General features: G+C 42.5%; 3 protein-coding genes across 3 annotated transcripts in view; 1 reads left to right on the top strand and 2 right to left on the bottom strand.

Moving 5' to 3' along the window:
- Positions 1 to 4,713: 4,713 nt before the first annotated feature.
- LOC119656817 (U3 small nucleolar RNA-associated protein 6 homolog) lies at positions 4,714 to 12,635 on the bottom strand. Its single transcript, XM_038063450.1, has 7 exons — positions 12,399 to 12,635; positions 12,027 to 12,336; positions 6,262 to 6,477; positions 5,847 to 6,197; positions 5,552 to 5,758; positions 5,103 to 5,495; positions 4,714 to 5,030 (listed from the first exon to the last, which is right to left on the bottom strand). The coding sequence occupies exons 1-7, from the start codon at positions 12,488 to 12,490 to the stop codon at positions 4,806 to 4,808; spliced, it is 1,794 nt and encodes a 597-aa protein (XP_037919378.1). The 5' UTR covers positions 12,491 to 12,635; the 3' UTR covers positions 4,714 to 4,805.
- LOC119658088 (zinc finger protein 420-like) overlaps positions 12,472 to 18,102 on the bottom strand; it is a 32,000-nt gene continuing 26,369 nt past the window's right edge. Inside the window, exon 16 of the mRNA XM_038065351.1 lies at positions 12,472 to 12,493. The gene's annotated coding sequence lies outside the window, so the exon portion shown is untranslated. The remainder of the gene's footprint in view (positions 12,494 to 18,102) is intronic.
- On the top strand, positions 12,720 to 13,995 carry LOC119656818 (replication factor C subunit 3). Its single transcript, XM_038063451.1, has 2 exons — positions 12,720 to 12,906; positions 12,959 to 13,995. Exons 1-2 carry the CDS (start codon positions 12,847 to 12,849, stop codon positions 13,967 to 13,969), a joined length of 1,071 nt encoding a protein of 356 aa, XP_037919379.1. The 5' UTR covers positions 12,720 to 12,846; the 3' UTR covers positions 13,970 to 13,995.

Here is an 18,102-nt window from a genome sequence, read left to right as displayed (position 1 = left end):
CCAGTTTCAAAGCTCGGTTGGGGATGCCATCCAAACCTGGGGCCTTGTTGTCACCGAACCTACCACATATTTCCCGCAGCTCCTCCAGAGTGCCGTCATTTAGCTGAACGACCATTTGCCTTCCCTACTTTCGTGGTGAGGGAACAGAGTGGTAACAATCGGTTCCAGGAGGCGCGGACAGGTCACCTGGGGTGATTTCCGCAGCCTTTTCATCACCACTCTGTAAGCCTTGTCCCCAAGGGTTTATGTGGGCATGGTCGCACAGCTGTTTGAAGCAGTTCTTTTTGCTCCTCCGAATGGCTTCCTTTAGGCGGCCACGCAATTGCCTGTGTGCCTCCTCTCGACCGTCGCCACCGGGTTTCCCCCTGAGCCTCTGGCAAAGCCTCCTTGCCCGAAAACATGCGGCTCGCAAACTTGAAATTTCGTTGTTCCACCAGTAGTTGGGTTACCTGCTGGATAGCAATCGCCTTCTGGGCATAGTAGCATCGCATGCTTCCGTCACCCATCGGGTGATTTGGGTGGCTTTTTCTCTAGCCGTACCATTCAGGGATATGTCGGATTTGAGCACCGCGGAAAACGTGTCCCCCTCAAAAGTTTTCACTGTCCAGCCGAGCATACCACCCGGCATTCTGCGAAAACTCTTTTTCGAGCTCAATCCGCCCTTGATCTCTACAAAGATTGCCTGGTGGTCGCTGTGATTATAGTCCTCACTGACATGCCAAGCGATTCTACTGGTCAAGATTTAGATGCATGAGAAAGTTAACCTTACATTGGGTACATCGTTTGCTTATTTTGGACTAAGCACATATTCGAATGAATATTTCCAATTCTTTGTTGTCGTTGTTTATATGTAATCAAGCATAGTTGTGACACCGGTTAATTACTGTAGGTGAAATTTGGATATATCATTCTGTTGCAGAAACAAAAAGGCAGAAATTGACCCAAAATAAAGACAAAAACTGTTCCATCGGCTGGGGAAGTTATAACAACTATGTTGCGGGATAGGCATGGAGTTATTTTAATAGAATACCTTGATATAGCGAAAACCATTATTAACCCTACACCTACACTAAAGCAATGCACCAAATTGCTTGACCAACCTCTTTGCTAGATCTAACACCAAGAAACCTGTTTTACTCCCTAAGTTAAAAGTTACGCTCAGAGGACAAAGATTCTTTTCGAATGATAAGTGCATTACCTTAGTAAATAGATATTTTTGCAGAAAAAGGAGAGAATTGTTTGGATCGGTTGAAGGGATGGAAGCATGGGAGAAGTGTTTAGGCTTACAAGAAGACCAGGTAAGAAAATAAAAACAAATTTGAAGAAGAAAGCCATGTTTCACTATTAAGTCGGAAACTTTTCAGACATCCTACGTAATATGGAACTTATAACTTGAAAGCGTATAGCGTATAATACATTAAATGGAAGCAGGGCTGATTGACTCTGTACCGTTCTACGTAAGAGTGCGGCGCTTCTTTTTTGTGAAATTTCCTCAAAAGCCTCGGAATTTAATATAGGAGAATGATTTTCGTTGGGTTTGAGAAAACTAAAAAAATCAAATAGAGAAGGCTAAGTTGTTCTCAACATATCTCGGAATTAAAAGTTGAAATAAGAGATCCAGCAAGTTTGAAGTGGAGAGCCTCCCATCACACAAAAAAAAAACAAAAAGGAATATCCACATTGAAAGAGTATCAACCGAGGGATCGCATCCTGCATTCAGAAGTTGTGACGCACCGGGATGATGTTCTGGTCGGACCAGATTATTTCAGTAATTATTTTTATGATTTAAGGAAAGAAAGCTATCGCGAGCAAGTGAAATTTTGCAGATGGAAGCTTTATATATAGTATATTCAGAATTCTTAGAAAGATGCATAGTAAGAACAGAAATTAACTTCAAAGAGTTCAAAACAAGGACAAAATTTACCTTAGTGTCATATTTAGAAGAGAATAAAAGGGAAGCCTTCACATTCCAGCAGGAGAATACGTCGGTCCGCGTTTCTAGGAAATCTAAATGGATATTGATGATTTTAGTGGGGGTGACCTGCAAGAACTGCAGACTTAAATTTAGAATAATGTTGTTGCGACAGGCTTACAAAAATAAACGACAATTTGAAAATGTTGGTGACCCCAGAAAGGAATGCGACAATGCGTAGAATGATTAACTTTAGTACTTTTTTTGCTTCGATTCCAAGTACACAAGCAACTAAGCAAATTCGCAACAAAATGTCTGCAGAGAAAAATATTCCACTTTAAATTATTTTAATTCTTTTTCCTTGTTGGTTTCTGGTTTCTGCTGACAGGGACGCCGAACTAGATGTTTCCCGACGCATTAACAGCGCTAGATCCGCTTTCGCTGCCCTGTCTAAAATCTGAAAATGCAGCTATCTCAACACTAAGATAAAGTTGAGAGTGGGTTTTCTCTGTGTTGCTATATGGGAGTAGCACATGGAAGATGAATTCCACTGTTACTCAAAGGCTCCAAGCTTTCCTCTATATTTGTCTGCGTCGTATCATCGGCATGCTGCCCTGACACCGTGTCAAACGAACAACTTGGTCGGCGCACACAATTGGCTCTCGTATGCGATGTAATAGGAAGGCGGAAGGGACAATGGATAGGTCACACATTAAGGAGGGCCGACAATTGCATTGCGGGTTATGCCATGCAGTGGAATCCACTCTCTCAAGATGGCCGATGAGTGGGTTGACTCAAGGGCACTTGAGAACACACAGAACAGTAGGAGTGCAGATGAAGCGCATGTCAGGTAACCGCGAGTAGTGGCGCGTAGATGTGGTTGACGCGCTATATCCCATCAAGGGGTGCAAGGCAACCATATATTTAATATTTCTAAATTTTACCCATGCATGAAATATTTTTGCTGCTCTCATAATAATGATTCGAATTCATGGGTGTATGTATTCAATTTAATTTTAGAAGTCTGTTCCATCCTCCTCCGTAACAATTCCAAGAAAAACTGCTTCAATGGGGTCGAATCACAATGTCTTGATACTAAGTAACTTTGGAACTGAAGAGCAATGGAAGGGGAGTGCCTTTGTGCGCTAGGCAGTTGATTTAGGACTGGTATGAGATAAAATTTGGGCGTCAGCAAGCCTAACGAGAGGGGTTGATTCCTCTGGAGTCGGAGTTGTATCGTGGGCTTGGAATAGAGATTTCAGTGAAATAAAGGGATAATAGTGGACCGCATATCTTTCGCCACGTTCTTTCCTCATAATTATTCCCCTGGACCATCCTAATTGCGTTTGGAACCAATTACATTCCACTTCTCGCTTGTAAGGCCTACTTTCTGAGCTTTCAATTTAGCGAGCAATTTCTATGTTAGCACTCGAAAGGTACGTATTATATCCAAATCACCATCTTGCTGGTTTTGACATATTTCTGATGCATCCGTTTCCTGCTGAGATAAGATGAGGAAGCACGTACAAAGAAAACATCTAGGCGACATCGACACACCAATACATTAGTCTCGGGCCACTTTCCTACCTTGGCTTTATCCGAAAGACGCACAATCAGATTCCGTGCACCTTTGTCGCTGAAGTTGCTCTTTCTCTGTATAATCTTCTCATTTGGAATTTTTGCCACCGTTTCCTACAACCTGAATAGCCGAGATTCTCTTTCTAAACCTTCGTGAACCTCTTCCTTCTCTGTAATTTCACCAATGTGTTCATAGCATGAGTTCTCCTAATAGAGGTGACATTTTTTCCTAGGTCGACGAGGTCCTTGTGGTCCATTTAGGAAACGACGAAATGGATTTCCATCTTTGGTTTGAAGATGACGCTCTTAACTTCTTTTCCTGAGAGCTATCTTTGCCTAAGTCACCATTTAAAATTATTTGCTCATCGCGAACAATTTAAGTTGCTAGTTTTGTCTGATCTGTTTTCTTGGCAGGGGAAATCTTTTGCCTTTGGGGAGTTTGCTGACCGATTGATTCATATGATTGTTCTCATAGATCCTTTTCAGCTTCCTGTTATGAGGAGGCGTTACCTACATGAACAGATTCATCTTCCCACTCATTACATGATCATTTCACCCTGGATGTGGATTTTTTTTTTGCGCATAGAGAGCAACTTATCGCGGCGATTAGCAATATGACATTGTCACACACAACGCGATATCTTGCGAGTGATCCAACATCCTCCGCAATAGATCCATGTTTGCTCTCCTAGGAAGTAAAAGTAAGTAGATGCATCCAAAATCAAACTTTCGGATGCATCCGTTTCCTGCTTGGATAAGATGAGAAAACACCCACAAGAAAATCGTTCTGAGCAACATCGATACAGCAATGCCACTTACCTACCTCGTCCATATTCGAAAAATGATGGACAGCAAGACGACAATACACCGGAGGTGCAACTTCAGCGGCAAAGGGGCAAGGAATCTGATTGTGGAAAAACTTACCCGTCTTCGTTTAACCATTATAAAGGAATATGTCTCTTATGAGAATCCCGTATAACATTCGATAGCAAGCCTTGATTTAACATCACGTCGACGACTTCATCCGAGCTTGCAGAATGCCTAGTCATATCATTTGTCCTTAATCATTGGAAAATACAAATGAATATAAAAAATGCTATCTCATTCGCGTATACAAGGTTGAACTTGGCAGCAACGTGAAAACAAGAGAAGATTAGACGCGGAACTGGTCAACTCATGCAATAATTCCTTCTGATAGTCAAATGCACATTAAAAAACACAAGTCTTATAGCACATTTTTATTTAAACATGTTAAATGTTTAAAACATTCCTTATTCTAGTGACTTAAAAATTAGCTTACTTTCTAATTATCACTTTAAATTACACCCGTCGTTAACAAGTTGTGTTCTGAAATAAAATTATCCACCAACTCTTCAGACAACGATTGTTTGGCACGCTCGAATATTCCATTCATATTTTTCGGATCACCATAGTCTCGCTCAAATTTTATATAATTTATCCAAACGTCCGTTTGAATTTTGCCAAAATAATGTGTTGCGTATTCATGACATTGTCGCCAACACTGAATTTCAGGTTTGATCTGTCAACGAATGGGAAATATAAATTAAAATCAAACACTAATAAAGCCAATAAAATATTATGTACGCATTACCTGCACAGATTCCAGCCATGCCATTTTTTCATGCAGCGCTAAGGACGGTGGTGGCAGTTTCGCCATTTCGTTGTATACTTTCCGTGCAGCTACCATAGATCGGGACAAGGCAACCCATTCAAGATAGTCCGATTTGTAACTGTCGAAAACTGATGATGTTTGGCGGGCGGCACTCTGATAAATTTCATCCACTCTATCGCTTTTATCGGGACAAGTTTGATAGTAGAGGATCATTAGCCGCCAAAGCGGATGTGCGTCGGCTTCCAACTTCTTAGTGGCTTTGAAGAAAATTTCCCGAATTTTCGTTTCGTCGTCTTTGGTAATGTAGAATCGCATCCACAGTTCCCACAATTTTAAGCAAGTCGGATATTTCGTTACAGCCTTTTTCAGCACCTAAATAATGGATGAAAATGTTAAATGCTGCTCGGATTGTATCTACACTAGCCAACCTGCAGAATGAACTCGTCATTGTTTGGGGATTGTAGTAATATTTCCAAAAAATGGAGGTAATGGAACTCGGACAAACAATCCGCATCATAAGCCCCCTTGAATGCGTTGACCAAGCATGTTCGCTTAAATTCTTTCTGTGTGGACGTGTCTTCATTCAGCTCAATCATCGCAGTTATGTAATAAGACCACATCTTTTCCGTTTTCAGCTGTAATTCAAATAAACCCTCTGTCACCTCATATTTCATTTTAGATTCCTTTCTAAAATAGGAAAGCCATTTCATTGTATCCACTTACCTCCCTTACTGCTGCTGAATACACCTCCACTGCCAATTCAATTTTCCGCCTTAAAGTTCTTTTTACAGGTCCTACCTCCACTTCCATACTTTCACCTTCTTTTTTCAGAGGATTCGATTCTTCATCCAAACTGACCATGTTATGTCCTCTGAGTTCCCTTTGCGCTAAAGTATGCCATAGTAGCTCGTCTCGACAGAAGGTATCCATCATGTACTTCAAAATTTCCTTTTGTAATTTCTTCGTAAAATCGAATTTTGTCGCAATGTCGACTAAAGATACGAAGAACTCACAACTATGGATTTTCTTTTTGGCACTTTGATAAACCACTTCAGCCCGTTGTAAGCCGATCGACTAGAAACGCATATTCTCGTCAAATGAACTTTAAGTTAGGAGAAACCTTTATTGTGGCAATTACCTGTTCTGATTGTGTATTTCCTTCGAGGACTAAATCTGCGCTCATTTTGGAAGCTTCATTCAACATTACGTTGAAAAATTTTGTGTACATGTCAGGATTCTTAGGATGCCTTTGTAATCCTCGGAGGAATAAGTCTTTGGTGCGATCAAAATTATTCATCTCATGATACTCCCACATAGCAGCTTTGAGCCAAATGTCCGGTTTATCCCCGTGATACTGAGAATATTAGATATTTACTCTTTTTATTTACAATTCAATGCTAGTTTTTGTGAGAACTACGATACTATCACTAAATAAAAAAAATGCACTACATAATGCCGTGGGAGGTTTATCCCAACAGTGTTCTAAGTAGAGGAGGGTTCCACCCAGCAAATGGTACCCCAAAAGCCCGAAACCGGAAGTTTAGAAAGGACAAATAGATCGTTTGCAGATCTTCCTTGTTGTCAAGATGATAGAACAGAAAAACTAAAGGGTTAGGATAATTCTTCTGGGAAATATTGTTTTCAAAGTGCAGAAAGTGAGTGAACTTCTTTCACTGATTTGCGGGCAGCACAATTATGATGCGACGACGGTAATTTACTCTAGAGTGTAACGGACAAAGCAATTATAAAAGTTGACCTTGAAGCCAGTAGGATAGCAGGAAACTGATAAAAGGGAACGAAGGATGAAGACAGATATTGTGGAAGTTCGAATGATGGGCCCAACGAAGGTAGGTTACACTAAGTTTCTTATACGAGGGTTGTTTGAAAAGTCCGTGTAAAAATAAAAACTACTTAACTGTTTGGGGTAAACCTTTTTTTATTTTTCGAAATAGTCTCCCTCCTTTTAGGCTTATACTCTTCGTCCAACGCCGCTCTAGTTTATTGACACCTTCTGAATAATAGGATTCGTGCAAGTCTAAAAAATAGCCATCCGTTTCATTTGAATAAAATCTTTTTCCCAGCCGCCATTTCTTCAAATAATAGTCCGAGGGAGCCAAGTCTGGAGAATAGGGGTGGTATATAAAACGAGATGGAATCCTATTTCCAACAATTTTGCGGCCACAACTGCTGAAGCGTTGTTGTGATGGAAAAGGACTTTTTATGGGCCAATTGTGGGCGTTTTTTTTTTGCAGCTTGGTTTTCAAACGGTCCAATAACGATGAATAATATGCAACTGTAATAATTGTACCTTTTTACCAGTTAATCGATGTGGATTATTTCTTGCAAATCCCAAAAGACAGTCGCCATAATCTTTCCGGCCGTAAGAACTATCTTCGTTTTTTCCCCGTAGACTCTCCTTTGATAACCCATTGTCTAGATTATTCATTGGTCTTAGGAGTATACTGATGGATCTAAGTTTCATCCACAATGGCGAAACGGCGCTTAAAGTTCTACGGATTGTTCCGTCTTGCGGCTTTCTTTTTTAGGTTCAAATGTGTATGCAATTCATAATCTCACGCACCATCACTCTCCTGTCATCCATCACCATATCATGGGTTTTATCAATGATTTCTTGACTAGTAACCTCAACAGGGAGGGTGCAGAACGTTTAGCGTCACTTGTGCCCATACGGCCACTCCGAAAGTTTTGAAACCACTTGTAAATTGTGCTAATTGAAAGTACAGAGTCACCATGAAGTTTATCTAGCTTTTCTTTAGTCTTTTGAGGCGTTTTGTCCTTCATAAAGTAATCTTTTATCACCATACGAAATTCTTTTTCGTTCAATTTTTGGAAATTACTTGACTTCTCGATTCAAACGAATGCTAAACCCAAAGAAATACATCGATCTGGCAAAGACTGCGTGTGTGTTCTTCCAAGATATGGGACTAGCTAAGGATGACCTCGATACGCGCCAATAGTGCCACCTCTCTGACTTTGCACGGACTTCGTATGAGATGATTAGAATTTAAAAATAACCATCGAAGTAGCAACCGCATAGGCAAAGAAAAGCTCTCAATAAGACAACGCATTTCATTTCATTTCATTATTATATATCTTAACTCACGAGACATTTGTTACGAAGGGACTCCGGCGTTGCATCACCTTGGCACCAGCACGGTCACCAAGGCTGTCAGCCAACCGAACTCCCTTAACCGACTTGTTAGTCGTGAACACCGACTGCGCGGGATAATATGCGAAACCGGACGGCACGTGGTGGAGTCAACGCGAATGCTAGCAATTCGGCGAGATGAGGGCCGGAGGTTGGTTCGCAAATATAATCTTCCTGTCAGGATATAAAGATTTTACTCACGTACCTAGGCTCAATCCAAAAAAACTAAACCAACCCGGGGTAAACTACCTTAATAGAGACGTGAAGATTCGAGGCGGGTAGATACCATTGAAAATTTCGTTACCAAAGGAGCTAAATTGACAAGCTGCCTAATAAGGAGGGAGATAAGATCACAAAAAAACAAATGCGCGCGAGATTGACGGGGAAGGACTAGGCCTGAGTCACAAGATATGCGCTGGATAGCGACCGGTTTTCTGGAGATGGGTCACTACAGCATGTATTATAGTCACATGTCAAAGGAGAACAAGCCTGCCGGATGCGCCATTCCCCCTGTAGCAGCGGTTGCGGTCAGGGTGCCTCCCTTTTGGCGGCACAATCCGGCGGCGTGGTTCCTCGAATTGGAGGCGCATTTTGCACTGGCAAGTCTCACAACCCGTGCTCCCGGAAGTTTCTCGAGACACAAATCGGGAAATTGAAGAAACAAAGACAATGTACTGTAGGTACTGTGTTCGGAAGGTAGATCTCGGTTGCGATCTACTTCCTGAAAAGCACGTTCGGGTAGTCGCACGCCGGGACCCTCATCAACCCCGAGGATTTATTGGTACGCCGGGAGCTCAAGCGACTAAATGTACCCCCGGATGCAATTTCAACACAACAAACAACTAGCATTAATAGACCCTGCAAACTTTTTAAAGTCGTCAGGAAGAATTTATAACTGGGGAAACGACACTATTTCCATTGTTTTCGAGGACGTTGTTGACCATTGCATTCGCGCACTCCTCAGCAAATATTGCAACATCACTATTGAAAGTAGCTTCAATCATCCGGTTAAGCACGATGTGCAGCACCACATCAACACTACCGGCTCCCGATCTTCTCAAAGGTGCGTCCTCTATCACCACAGAACCTAACTATTGCAAGGAAAGAGTTTGACGATCTCATGGAACAGTGTATTTGCCGACCTTCCAATAACTGTTGGTCATCTCCACTTCATTTGGTTCCTAAACCAAACGGCGAACGGAGGCCTTGCGAAGATTACAGGCGTCTGAATGCTAGGACTATTCTCGACGAATTCCCATTCCACTCATCCATGATTTCACCCATTCACTGGCAAACTGCCGCATTTCCACAACCTCCAGTTTAGCCAAGGCGTATTATCAAATCTCTGTTGCTCTCGAAGACATACCGAAAGCGGCTATCTGCACACCTTTCGGACTCTCCGAATTCACCAGGAAGACTTTTAGATTGTGCAGCGCTGCGCAGACATTTCAGAGATTCAACCACGCTGTCTTTCGAAACATAAACTTCTCTTTCGTATACATGGGTGACGTTTTGGTCGCTTCTTCTTCCGAATCTGAACATTTGGACCACCTCGAGTGCATTTTTCAACGTCTCCTTGAATCCGGGCTCGTTCTAAGCTTTGGAAAGTGCAGATTCCTACAAAAACAGGTGCACTTTATCGGCCACATAATTACTCCTAACGGAATCCAACCTGGCCCAGACAAGGTTGAAGCGATCAAAAACTTTCCCCTGCCTACCGCGGCGAAGGATCTTGAGCATGTTAAACTTCTATCGTCGTTTCTTGCCCAAGGTCGCTCATCACCAGGCGATCCTCAACGCTTACTTGTCTCGGCCCAACACCAAAGACTCCCGCGAAGTTGCGTGGTCTACTCAAGCCGGGAGTTTGAAACGGCCAAACAACAGATAGTTGATGCGTCACTACTGGCATTTCGTCGGCCTCATACACCCCTAGCTGTGTCCATCGATGCCTCAGACACTGCGGTAGGCGCCGCTTTCCACCAACAGGTGAATCAAACCTGGCAACAATCGAGCTTCTTTTCGAAACAACCCAGCTCAGCGTAACTACAGCGCCTACGATTGTGAGCTACTCGCCGCATACCTTTCCCGAAGAAGCGTCCCCTCGTCAACTTCAGCAACTGAGCTTCATCAGCCAGAGTACTTCCGACATCTAACACGTGTCTAGAAAAGACAACGTCGTTACAGACGCTTTGTCGCGAATCTCGGAGGTCACAGTCCCCGCCACGGTCGATTATACGTCAATCGCCGTGGCGCAGAACCTGAAGGCAAACTCGAAATACAAGTTAAAGGAGTTTCTGATCTTCGACTCAAACTCCTACTTAATCTAAGAGGCAAAGAACCTAGGCCATTCTTTCCGGCTGATTTTCGCAAGGAAGTATTTCACGCAGTACACGATTTAGCGCACCCAGGTATCAGGATGGCGAACCAGTTAGTCACTGGAAAATACTTCTGGCCGTCCATGAACCAGGACGTAAACTATTGGGACAGACAGTGCATCCCGTGCAGAAGTGTAAAATCAACAAGCACGTAAGAAAGGAAGTAGGCGTATTCCCTCGGTCGACCAAGCGCTTCCACAACATCCATCTCGACATCATTTGCCCTTTGCGAGATTCGTAGAGAGACAAGCATTGCCTCATAATCATCGACAAGTTTACGCGGTGGCCTGAAACAATACCTTTGACTGACATTACGGCAGAATCATGCACCGAGAGTGGTCCCTGCGCTTTGGTGTGTCAGTCGTAATCATCATAGACAAGGGAATGCAGTTTGAGTCCACTCTCTTCTCGGATTTAGGCAAGCTGTTTGGTTTCAAACGTCACAAGACTACTGGCTACTATCCGCAGTACAATGGGATGCTGCAACGGTCTCACCGGACACTAAAGGCTGCCTTAATGGGTCGCGACCATCCGTCGTGGTCACAGTCCTTACATTTCGTTAAGCGACTCTGGCTGCTGATCCACCCGGTAGCCCCATTGACGGAATTACGACCCGAGCTCCCCCGCTGAATCCGCGCGGTGTCAGCTGGGAGTCGAGTGATGTGGCGGCACATCGGAGGCATGATCCATGACTACATTACCGTGCTGAATTCGCCTCCGCCGATGCACAGCTTGGCACGAAGCTGACGTGCAGGCTTCCGCTCTTCTCGATTGGACCGCCGCGCGTTCAGACGCAATTTTTAAATAAAGAAAAATATATTCTCTTTTGACTTCTCTATATTCATTATAGGTGGCCAACTGAGACTTGCGAATTGGCTAAAGGAGGTTTCTGAGGGCTATCTTTGTTCGAATGCAGACGGCTCCGTGAGAGAATATCTCTTTTTACAAGCAGGCACCACGTTGGGATATCTCTGGATCCCGTAAGCAGAAAAAAAGGAGAAAGGCTAACAGCTGATGCTATATTAGATCATTTTTGTAATAAGTTGATGTTAGGTAATGCGGCAATTCTTCGTGACATATTAATGGTTAGGTCGCGCTCGTGGATATCACGGGGATATCACCTCTCTCTAGTTTCAAGTCATCATATTATTATTCATTAGCTTAGACACTTTATGGCCAAGAGAAACCTTCCTACTTTGTCTTTTTCGGAAGCCAATGCAGTCTAGCACCGCTCCAGAACATGATTAATGATGCATTCGTAAATTGAGAAAACTGATTGAACCTGGTTTCAACGCGAAACGAAAAGAAACCCAGCGAAACTAATGTTTGGGAATTTATCCAGAATCTGTAGTCACTTACTTGTAGCATCTTCTCAAACGCCGACGAACATTCTGACAAAAAGTTTGCATGTTTGCAAAACTTCAAGTAATTTGTCCACAATCGTAACTCCTCAGGAAACCGGCCGAGTGCTTGCTTGTATAGATTCCGAATGTGATGTGAAATCGAAGTCTCGACGGGGCAGACAGACCCCGTGTTCATCGCTTTCCATCGTTCCGAGGCCTTCGACTTCAGGTTCCTCTCGTATGTGATGTATTCTATGAAGTCCTTGATAGTCTTACTTTGCCGGCTAATTTTGTACTCAAAAGCTTCCCGAGTTTTGATCACAGCCCTGGAATGTCAACGTTTCATTCAGTTAATATTCCCTTAAAAACTCCACAAACCAGAACTCACCGAATTTCTTCGTCTGTGAACAAATCACATTTTTTCATTTGTTCATATTCAGGCAAAAGCCGCTCCCGGCGGAGTTCAACTACTTCAGCCATTTCCTATTAAAAATCACTCGAAACTACACGAAATAATGTTAAATTCTTGTAGATAAAATATAGAACCTCAAGGATAGGGACGAATTTGTCAACAAATGAAAACAGACAACTCGAAATGCCAGACATGTGCTGTGTACACGCGAGGTCACTAAAAAGTTGTTCGTAGGGCAGAAGGTGTAGCGCCTGTCACTTCATATGTCAGGCAATCTTTTGAGTAGATCTGAAATCTTGAGAGTAGATAGTGGCAAAGAAGAAGAAGTGGATGGCGGGAAATTGTTTTTGTATCCGCTGTCAGACGTTTTGGCGACATACCGCCGCTGTTAGTCTTTAGAATTTGATACAAAGTGAGGAACAGGATGGCGCTTTGGGTAGATAAATATAGGCCCAGGGAACTGTCCAAACTAGATTATCACAAGGTAAGTTCGCATTTTCTTCCAAATGTGCATATTTCTCACAAAAATTTTTAAGAACCAAGCCGAACAGCTCAAGAACCTTTCCCAGCAAGGCGACTTTCCACATTTGATGTTCTATGGCCCGTCAGGAGCGGGAAAGAAGACTCGAATTATGTGCTTACTCCGTGAACTGTACGGTACTGGTGTAGAGCGTTTGCGGAACGAAACAATGACTTTCACGACGCCATCCAATCGGAAGATTGAAATCATGACAGTGAGTAGCAATTACCATCTGGAAGTCAATCCTTCAGATGCAGGCATCTACGATCGCGTTGTTGTCATCGATCTCATCAAACAAGTCGCTCAGACACATCAAATCGACCCAAGTGGCCAGCACGACTTCAAAGTGATTATCCTGTCAGAAGTGGACGAATTGACCAAGGACGCGCAGCACGCTCTACGCCGAACCATGGAAAAATACGTTGCCACATGCCGAATCATCCTCTCTGTGAACTCAACCTCACGAGTCATACCAGCTATTCGCAGTCGTTGTCTCGGAATCCGGGTCTCTGCTCCAAAAGTCGATGAAATCGTGACCATTCTCAACAATGTCTGTCGGCGCGAAAGCCTCACTGTACCAGAGGAATTGGCACGTCGAATCGCTGAGAAATCGGAGCGAAACCTGAGGAGGGCGATCCTTATGCTTGAAGCATGCAAAGTTCAGCAGTATCCGTTCACAGCGAAACAGGAAATAGCAGATCTCGATTGGCAAATGTACCTCAAAGAAACTGCCAACCAAATCATCCTGGAACAATCGCCGTCGCGTTTAGAAAAAGTCCGAGAACGATTGTACGAGTTGCTGTCTCAGGGAATTCCACCTGATATTATTTTTAAAGGACTCGTGCAGGATCTGGTGAAGAATTGCGATATGAGCTTAAAGGCCAAGACTTTGGAGTTCGCGTGTTTGTATGAGCATAGAATGCAGAATGGATCAAAACATATTTTCCATTTGGAGGCGTTTGTGGCGCAGTTTATGAATATTTATAAGAAATTTATGTCGGAAACTATTATGATGGATGAATTCTGAATAAAATAAGTACAAAATACAAAGTAGATTTGTCTCGAACGCTGACGATTACTTTAGTGATACAGGCCTTATATCAGCCTTTTGTGTACTTCTCTTCTAAATACCACACGATGAGAACTTGCTTCTCTGCCAGGTGCTTTTCCTTGAAGTGTACAATGACGTCCTAGAGTGTCGAACCCAAGTCTTGCTCGAGGTGACGTCAGTTAAAGGTCCAGTAAAATTACGGTATTTCTGTCAATGAGTAAGTGTTGTTACTTAATCCTCCGACCGGTTTTTGTTTTCGTTCGGTCTAATCGGTGCGATTCTCTTAGGGATACGCCTGATTAGGTCCCTTTTTTCTTGGGTTTCCTTCCTGTAGCAAGCTTATGCTTCCTTCGGGAAAGTGAGTTTTTAGACAGTGTTGCGAGGGACAATATCTATGGTAGAAAAAGAAGACGAGGCAGACCCTGCCTAAGATGGAGTGATGGCGTAAGTCAGGACGCCAGACAGCTTTTAGGGATATCGGATTGGTGGAGCTCGACGCAAAACCGGGATATCTCGAGTTCCTTATTAAGGCAGGCCTAGACCGGATAATGGTTGTTGCGCAGTTGATGATTCTGAAAACAGCTGATGATTTACCACCAAGAAATTTTCCGACCACTATTGGTGGTTGTGGTAGTATTGCCATAGCTCCATACCGTGTCAACTACAACAGGGCCTTTGCCATCAACCTAATTGCGAAAATAAGTTTTGTTACGTACGGAACAACTGTGGTCCCACTCTGGGCGCCAACTTTGTTACGGTGAAATTCCAGCGTTGCATCACCTTGGCACCAACATGGCCAGCAAAGCTGTCAACCAACCAAACTCCCCTAACAGGCTAACCCGAACTCTAGCAGTTCGGCTAGATGAGGGCAGGGTTCTTGGTTCTTAAATATTATCTCCCTGTTAGGATACAGAGATTTTATCACGTACCTTGATTCGGGAGTCAACGAATCTAAACCCACCCGGGGCAAAATTCTCTAATAGAGACGTGACGTCTCGAGGCAGATTGGTAGGCAACAAAAAAAAGCAAACGCGCAAAGCTTACAAACTTAGAATATGTTTATGGGTTTTTAGAACACCCCATAAATTAAGGAAATCACTTTGATTCATTGTTTTAAGCTTAAACATGTCTTCATCATTGTCTTGTGGCCTTACATATGTGTAGATTTTATTTTGTTTAATTGATGTTTTCAATGTTTTGTGTAAACACAAAATCGGTTAAAATCTGTTTGTCACACCCGATTTACTCAGAAACGGCTAAACCAATTGTTACGAGATTTGGTGAAAATATGTGGTCTGTGTGTCCTTTTACATGCACGGCGAAGGAGAGAAAGACCGTGCCATCTAACCTATACTCTTGGACCCCGCGCTTCCTGGAATACAGGGAGCTGAAGCTGGATGAGTGGTTATGCTCGGTAAACAGTGGACTACCCAAGGAATTCTTTTAAGCCCGATACCTTTCAATCTGTGCACTACCTCCCTTCACTCTCAAATTAATGACTCAAGTGACATCTACCAATACGCAGATGACTTTATCATCCTTGCTATGGGGACAAGATAGGTGGATAGGCTACTACAAAAACAGGTTGACATTTTCTGAATAAATTTAACACCCTGAAATTTCCAGTGAACCGAGATTATTGATTTTAGGAGAAATAAAGACAAACCATGTAAAATTTTGGTACATCAGTTCCCTGGGGACAATTACGAAATCCCTATTCCTGAAAGATCACACCAATAATACAATCATAAAGGTGAAACAGGCTTTGAGAGTAGTAAACTTTGATTGACAGGACAGAAAATAAGTCACCAGAATACATAGCAGACTTTGTAGTTAACAAATCGTCGGAAACTTTTACGGATGACGAATTGATGGTACTGAATAAAGGATTGAACTACGCGACACCGGAATTGATTGATAGACGTCGAGGGAGCTATTAGGTTTCTGGAAAAGGATGATCGAGAGAAGCCAAGGTTTCTCGTTAAAAATAGTATTCACCAATACAGCAAATGGACAAATATTTACCACAACAAGGAAGAGCGGATCATTCAAAAACTGAACCAGAAACCAGTTTTTTACCTGAAAGCAGATAAGGGTAACAAACTGGTAATATTAGACCGAACGACATACGAAGACTTGGCACTCCAGAAACTAAATAACGACAATTTCTTCAAACTAAGAACAAATCCTCTACCAGAGCCAATCAAAAGAGTGGAGAAAACACTAAGGGAATGTGTTGACCTTGTCAAGAATATTACGCATTACGCATGGGAAGACCTCGAGTTCGATATATTCAGGAAGCCCACAACCACCCAACGAGTCATTCCTAGCAGCTCTTTCTATTCATACCAGCATAAATTCGCGGTCTTCCACAGCATGGTACATAGAATGCTAAACATCTTCCTAACCAGATCGAGATATATCAAAGAACTGGTTTATATAAAAGACACCGCGAAAAAGAGCGATTATAGCAACGACATTATAGACGCTAGAATAAGGGAGAATAACAGGAAACAATTGACGTCGTTGCCAGGCATCAATGATAAGATAACAGTGAAATCGAGCATTACATACACCTCGTTGTGGCCTAGGATTAGTAATGTGCTTAAAGGATTTAAAATAGAGACTGATCCAACAAGTAAACATGCACAACGTAAAACGCGACTTAGGAGCGTAAAGGTCCCAAAATCCAAGGAGGAAGAGAGCGGGACCTATAAAATCACTTGCCCGGAATGCACCAGTATATATATAGTGCAGAGTAAGCGATTGGCAAAAACACGATTCGAGGAACATACTAAAGAAGATGAACTAGCGACAAAAACCCCACTACGGCATGTTAAGTCCGCAGTCGCAAAACATACAGCAGACAGCGGCCATAACATTTCATGGGACAACGTGGACATTATACACAAAATACATAAAGTCTATAAACTAGACGCTGCAGAAAGTCTAGAAATATTTAAACAAAGTAACGCCAGGTTGTTGAACACCGATATGGGTAATTGTTCATCTAATTTATTCCAGGTAATTAGAGTAAGAAATTAAGGGGGATTACAATTTCAGACAAATTAATTAGTTAAATATTAGTTATCATGTTAACTGGTCTAATTGGAGGGTATATAAGGCTTAGAGTTAAGTAAAACAAATCATTACAAAATAAGCACTGAAGAAAGACACATGTTGTGTCCGAAACACGTGTTTGCTTCCTCAAAATGAAAAAAATTTTAGAGTTAAATTGGAAACCTTTCCTTTTAATAGTTCTGTTTAGAACCATTGTGGTAGCAGTGCTTGATTATGATGCTGCCTCCACGCTCTTGATACCCAAATACCTGGACAACAGAATAGTCACGATTGTGGCGATGATGTTTATGTTCAACTAAGCCTTCACATCATCATGTGGCTCATGTTCTGGCGGGCGTGTTTGGACAGGTGCCGACGCAATTGTGCTTGCAAGTGTTAGCACAAAACGTATTGACATACGTGGGTTATCTAGCCTACAACGAGTCTGGCACACAGTGTCCATTGCCCAACAACCGAGTTACCGGTGGCACACATAGGCCGAAGGGTTGGCCAATGCTCGTCCCCACGTACGATCATCGTGTGCGGGACCAGAGTACTTAGCTTTCTCTGTAAGCCTGCCGGGACGCTGTGGGACAACTAAAACCTACAACAACAACAACTATTTCATTATGTTTCTCCTTGGAAGCCACATGTTACATTTAGTAAACTCTTGTTTCACGAAGGCCTCGGCAACGATTTATATACAATGAAGTTATGTTTTGGGTGAGGATTCTCAACTCTTTCACAAGAACCGCCCTTCTAGCAGTTTCTCTTTCAAAGGTTTTGTTGATCTCTATTGATCTTAACTATTATTAGATAGATATATTCCTTTTTTTATTGGCTACGTCTAAGTGGAGGTGGGAAGTGAACAGCGTAATATTCGCTACTTTTGAGTGAAGATGATTTATACTGTCCTTTATTAATCTTCATTTCATTTTTGTGATCCAGCCTGTGCATTTTCGGCCGAAGTTACAGTTTGAAATAGAAAATGAATATTAGCACAGTAAGGTTTTGAGCATTTGCAACCCACGGAGAAAAAGATCAAAAGT

This window comes from Hermetia illucens, chromosome 5, assembly GCF_905115235.1.
Source record: "Hermetia illucens chromosome 5, iHerIll2.2.curated.20191125, whole genome shotgun sequence".
NCBI lineage: Eukaryota > Metazoa > Arthropoda > Insecta > Diptera > Stratiomyidae > Hermetia > Hermetia illucens.
The sequence above is the reverse complement of the archived record's forward strand: the minus strand, read 5'-3'. Positions and strand labels throughout refer to the sequence as shown.